The sequence below is a fragment of the Morone saxatilis genome, unplaced genomic scaffold (genome assembly GCF_004916995.1).
Source record: "Morone saxatilis isolate NCDOM2014 unplaced genomic scaffold, NCSU_SB_2.0 Contig21, whole genome shotgun sequence".
Taxonomy (NCBI): Eukaryota; Metazoa; Chordata; class Actinopteri; family Moronidae; genus Morone; species Morone saxatilis.
In genome coordinates, this window is record NW_023339774.1 from 439915 (window position 1) to 446310 (window position 6396).

At 36.7% G+C, this 6396-nt stretch overlaps 1 protein-coding gene across 1 annotated transcript in view; it reads right to left on the reverse strand.

Moving 5' to 3' along the window:
• The window catches only part of ror2 (receptor tyrosine kinase-like orphan receptor 2), a 45405-nt gene that overhangs the window by 15201 nt on the left and 23808 nt on the right, over nucleotides 1–6396 (reverse strand). The window contains exons 3-4 of the mRNA XM_035667562.1: nucleotides 4415–4702; nucleotides 3549–3579 (exon numbers count right to left, since the gene is read on the reverse strand). Of these exons, the coding sequence (XP_035523455.1) occupies nucleotides 3549–3579; nucleotides 4415–4702 (319 nt within the window). The remainder of the gene's footprint in view (nucleotides 1–3548; nucleotides 3580–4414; nucleotides 4703–6396) is intronic.

Sequence of the window (6396 nt, forward strand, 5' to 3'; positions counted from 1 at the left end):
GAATGCAAAAACTATAGGCCGATTCCACTTTTAAACGTAGACTAAAAACTATTTACATCAATTATTGATGAGATCAATTATTGAAGAGATTTGAGGCCCTCATACCAGACTTGATTGATGAGGATCAAACCGGGTTTATTAAAGGACGCCAAACACACAATAATAATATAAGAACCCTCCATATTTTAGACAACGCTCAAAAAAGTGGCACAAGTACAATTCTGGTTAGTTTAGATACCGAAAAGACATTTGATAGTGTTAATTGGTTATTTGTGTATGAGGTACTAAAGAGATTTGGCTTCAATAATTCGATGTATTAAAACTATTTATCAAGAGCCCACAGCTAAGATCAGAGTAAACGGAAGCCTGTCCAATACGATTCAGTTGGAAAGGGGGACAAGACAAGGTTGTTGTCTGTCTCCTACTCTTTTCGCTTTATATGCCCTTAGCACAGGCAATAAGGCAGAGTGGGGAACTACACGGTGTCAATGTAGGGGGGACAGAACATATAATTGGCCTTTTCGCGGATGATGTCATTATTTTCCTTGAACAATCAGATATATGTTTCCCACACATATCTCTCGTTATATTATTCTCCATTCCGACAAATAAGAGATGCATATAATTTGAAATGGAATTCTTGGTGTAACTCTGACTAAAACACCAATTAATATCCCTCCTAAAAAATGTATAGCCTAGGACAAGATGATTTCTAGATTCATTTGGAATAATAAAAAACCAAGAATAAAATTTAAGACACTTCAACTACCTAAAAGTAAAGGTGGAATGGCTTTGCCTAACCTTACAGAATATTTTTATGCAGCTCAACTTAGACCTCTGGCCTGTTGGTGTAGACCTGACTATGAATCTAAATGGAAAGGGAAATACAGGGCTATCAGACCCAGATATTGGTGGGGGATAAACATTTGATAGGTGCTTTGAGACACGCTATGAACCCAATAGTAGCATTTACACTAGAAATATGGAGCGTTGTAGTAAGAAAATACAAATTTAAGAGGGATATGTGCATTCTGAGTTGGTTTGCGTACGATTCAAAGTTTAAGCCAGGGACATATGATCCAGTATTCAAAGAATGGGCACAAAAAAGTATGACAGCAATATGTACAGTTTCGGCAGGTGGAGAATTTCTAAGCTTCCAAGATCTAAAAACAAAGTACGGCCTTGAAAACAAAGATTTCTATAGATACATGCAGTTAAGAGATTATTTCACAAAAGAGATAAGGCCAGTTGAAACTATAAATAAGGTGATTGGTGTCATTATGGATTCATACAAACAGAAGGGGTCTCGGCCCATCTCTGCTTTCTATCAAGCTTTGGGTGAGAGCAGGGGGGAATCCACACTATATAAAAGCAAAATGGGAAGCAGAACTAAAAATCCAAATACAAGAGGAGGAATGGTATCACGTGCAAGACACAATGAACATTTACAAATCCATTAATATGGAGGGAGTTTGGATTTTATAACACCAAAAATAAAATCTAGGCAACTCGTTATACGACAAAACTGCTGGAGACTGTGCAGGAGTGTGGAAGCAGACCATGCACAAATCTTCTGGAACTGTACAAAAATGAGGACATACTGGCAAAATGTGAATTTAGTTGTAAAAAATGTCTTGGGATATGAAATCCCAAATACTTGTCCAGTGATGTACCTTGGGAATATTGAGAAGGTTGTAATGAAAGAAGATCTGTACTTTACTAAAGTATTACTCGCAGCCAGTAAGAAAGTGGTCACAAGAAACTGGCTCAATGTAAATATCCCAAAACAGAACCAGTGGTTGGAAATTGTCCAGGAAATCTTTGTTATGGAAAAATTGACATACCTTTTGAGAGTCAAAGAGAATGTATTTAAAAAGAACTGGGAAAAATGGAACATTTATATGAGACGTGACACCAACTGAACATATATCAAATGGAATAGTGGACTGAATAGAGGATCATCTCCAGACAGTTTGTTGGTGTTACTGTATTACTATTGTTATTTTAATTTTTACCTTATTTGCTGTATTGTTTTGTCTATATGCATGTAAAAACTCAATAAAAATTTAAGTTACAAAAAAAAGATTATCCACAATTCAGGTTATTTTACAGAAACCATGAGCACCAAAGTATCAAATCATCAAACTAATTTGTCACTGATTGATTGTTATTTGATAGAAGAAATATTCATACTTGTTTAAAGAAACAATCTGATAGTACCGTATTTCCATCTTTGCTGAGCAAGTGCTTTGTGCAAAAGGAATTAAAGGCCTGTCCTATATAGAGGCCTGTTCCTAATAAAGGCAGGTTGAGTTGAGTGATTGAAGCAAATAAAAGCTATTCATTGAAGATTTATGGTGCATCATTTCCATTTTTTTAACAGTATTGACAGGTAACTTAATAACCCATCGGGTATCTTGACAGTTTAAAATGAATAGTGCTACACAGTATATTCAGATAATATACTGGCATATCACCAGCTGGTCAAAGAACAGCTCAAACAAATGAGCTAAATGCCCAACAATCAACAGCCGAAGCAGCTTTACTGGGTTTTCTGGAAAACTAAAACATTTTTTGCACATTAGTCCTAGATTGTACTCCAGATATATAATTAATACACTCAATAAAACTGGAAAGGGGGCAAAAATTGATAACGTGGTCATTTTTGGCCAGTGACATTTTGGGCAAAAATAAGTTATATGTCTTCAAATGAAAGCTCTTGGTGAGCTCTTTCTACTGCCAAAAGGAGACAAGTGAATTTAAAACCAATACAGAGTTATTAATCAAAAAGCTAAATAACTAAAACTTAGGTATTTGGGGTTTAAAGGATTAAATGTTAAAATATTGTACCATTAATATAATCTTCTACATGTTTATGAAGTTTTAATATTAAAGACTGAAATCAATAAACAAAGTCAGGACAAAGTATGGTAATTTTTTGTTTTGGCTCTCCTGTAAAGCTGGTCAAATGTCACTTAGGCCCCTCTGGTTCTCATCCCTCAATTTGATGTTGCTTGTTGAAGGTCCGAGCATGAATACTGCCATCTTGTCTTTCTTTGACTTTGAATGCTGTTGCTGGGCCCAGTCCTTTTAAGACTTTCAATGATGTGTTTTCTACGACAGAAAAAACCTACTTTTCCTCTGTCCACCCTCTACTCAGTATGTTCTGAAACAGTACTTGACTACGATTGAAGCAGTGTGTTCAGCCATATTTTTGCCAAAATATGACTTTACTAAACATCTGGATGGACAGCAAAGAAGTGAGTTACACTGCAGTCATGCTTTAAAGAGGTTTATAGGACATTTTTCCGGCTGAAATGCATTGTAACTGTCATCGAGCTGACCACAATGACACTACAAACACTACAAAGACACTCTTTTGACTTTTTATAGCCACATTCAAGGCTTACATGGTGTGAGCAGTTGATACTTGATACAAAGTTGTTAAAAAAACATTCCTTCTGTGAAGACAAACAAACAAGATGTTCACTTACAGCTCATCTGGGCCATATGAACCACACACTCTGACAAACAAGATGTTCACTTACCGTTCATCTGGGCCATATGTGGGCATCTGTCCTGTAAATCCAAAATAAAAACATATAAAACATGAAAAACTGTTCTCAGAAATCATATGGGATTCAAATAAAACAGTTGTGAAATGTATAAAAAAAAAATTATAAATACGGTATAACTGTTCTACAGTACAGTCTTACAGTAAAATGACATTAGTACTGTTAATTTAACAGTTGAAGTTGAGTTTTATTCAATATTTCACCATAAAAAATACAAGTCTTTACCATAAAAAGAAACCATATAAATTCTGTATGAAAGTTTTGGCCATGAGATATGATGGTGGTTTTCTGTGCAATTTAGTCTGTAATATTAAAAATATATATAATAAAAAACTGTATTTAACCTATTTAGTGTTTAAAACTTTAACTGATAGATATCACCATGAAACTTCCCCAGTTGATTACTTGTTATGTTTAAGTACACAAATTAGGCATTATCTCATTAAAAACTGCAGGTTGTAAATGATTTATAAACAAAGCCCTCAGTAAATCTCTTCAGATTATAGATAGATTTGAAATTCCTCTTCGGGGGACCAATAATGGAATGGAATCTTATCTTATCTTATCTTACAGGAATTAAAAAGGAAGGTTTGATGTATGTAAGTGATGAAGTGAAGATTTCTGGCTCAGTACTAACAGCCTTTAAAGATATGTATTGTAAATTCCAAATATCAGCACATAAATGTGTATTTTAGGTGTTTTCTTTTCATTAGTCTGAAAGAAGAAAGAAAGAACGTGAATGAAAATAAAATGTTTTTCCCTGTAATGTCTCTTTAAGTTTAAGTTTAGGCCTGACAATAATAACTGAGTCAATGAATAAATATAAATGTAAACCTTACCTAGTTTGACATACAGGACACCCGTGGCAGAGATGACCTTGAGTGAGTTGGAGGCGACACACTGATAATAGCCCGTGTCTGTTGTGTCCAGGTCCTGGATCCGGAGCTTGGATCCTGCCTCGTTCTTGCGGATGGTAATGCGTCCCTGCTCCTGGACCACAGGGGCATCGTTCTTCAGCCAGCGGATGGTTGGTCGTGGGTTTCCTGCCACTTTGCAGTGCAGTGTGGCCGTTTGGCCCTGGAAGTGGGTGATGTTGTTGACTGGTTCCAGGAACTCCAGAAAATAACCTTGAGGGGATTAACACAATGGGTTTAAGTTTTCTTCAAAACTTCAAAACAGGCAAAATGGGGTGTACAGAAATCTGACAATTATAGAGCTGAGCAGTAATGAGATCTTGTATTTGATTCACGCATCACAATCATTGGCGCACTCTTCAGCAACGTCCAAGTGTACAGCACAGCATTGCTTTACATTACTTTCATTTTACATTGTACTGATTACATTGCTGATTTCTGCTGCCCAACTTCCTCCTTATGTGCCATATTCTTGTTAATGTTGATTTAACTAATGTTCATCCATGCTCTCCAGCAGAATCCTTGTTGCTGCTCTGATTTTTTGAGAGCTCCCTCAATGATCACAGCAGAGCTGTTCTACTGACTACAAATCGGTAGTTGGAACTTCAGTCCTTGGACAAATTATTCAAGAAGGTCCTGGGTTTGAACCTCAGCCATCCTAGGTCGTTTTTGTGTGGAGTTTGCACGTTCTCCCTGTGTTAGCGTGGGCATCAAAACATGCATGTTTGGGTTAATACTTCCATCCAAGTAATTCTCCTATTTGTTCCTCTATTACAGGAACCACAGGGGCAAATTGAAGCCATAAGCTCATCGAAGTGTCACCACCCTTAGTCTAAACTTTAGACTAATAAGGGTGGTGACACTCTAAACCCCTGGGTTCCTAGCCCCTCCGGCTACATCTCAACTCTAATGTCACTCCTATGTCACAATGCTACTAATTACAAGTACTAATAGCATCAATTTGTGTTAATTACTATCAGGCAGCAACTGGAGGGGATGGGACAAGATGCAGCAAGGGGGGTACAGAGGTCATCCAGGGCATGCCTGCCCCATAAATACCAACCTAGAGTCAGATTTCTAGTCTCACCGCAGCCATAATTAAAAAGCAGATGCTGGTTCCCACTTTAGATACTCCCATTATTTCCTGTGTTTGCTCCATAAGAACACAGACATAAATGAGAAGTGACTATCCATCCACACATTTATCTTTGGGTGACAATGATATGTGGATTACACAAAGTAGACATTCATAATGAAATGAAATATTTTCTTCCTGTGTTCCTCCTGACCACAGATTCTGTCTGGTTTGCGATAAGTAAGCGATAGTTGAATTTAATATATTAAATCAGTTCTGATAAGCTAATAATCTAAAGCTATTCATCATTATAGAAATTTAGAGATGCTCTGATGCTCTTTTTTCTTCTGATACTGTTTCTGACACCTGAGACTTTGCCTATTGGCTTATACTGAGTGCTGATCAGATAATATGCATTAAAATAGTACATGAGACAGATAATCTGTGAAACAATCAGGTTCCTCTGGCTCATCCTAGTGCTCCTAATGGCATTTGCAAGAATCCACCAGGCCTGAATGAAAGACATACCAATCAGAGCCAAGACGAATGATAATTGATTGTTGAGTCTCATTTCAACGTCGTCAAATACCGTAGCTGGGAATGAGACTCAACAATCAACTATCTTCAAGCCACCAATCGAAAGTGTCTTTCTATCTTTCTCTGCTTTGATTTGTTGTTTTTGTTCATAGTGAAATATATATATTGAAAAAATTTAGTGAAAGTTGCAGTTAATGTCAAAAGTTATCTATCTATCTATAAAGCAAGAAATCTCTGTCTCTGTCTGTGTCTGTGTATGTGTGTGTGTGTGTGTGTGTGTGTGTGTGTGCAGGCG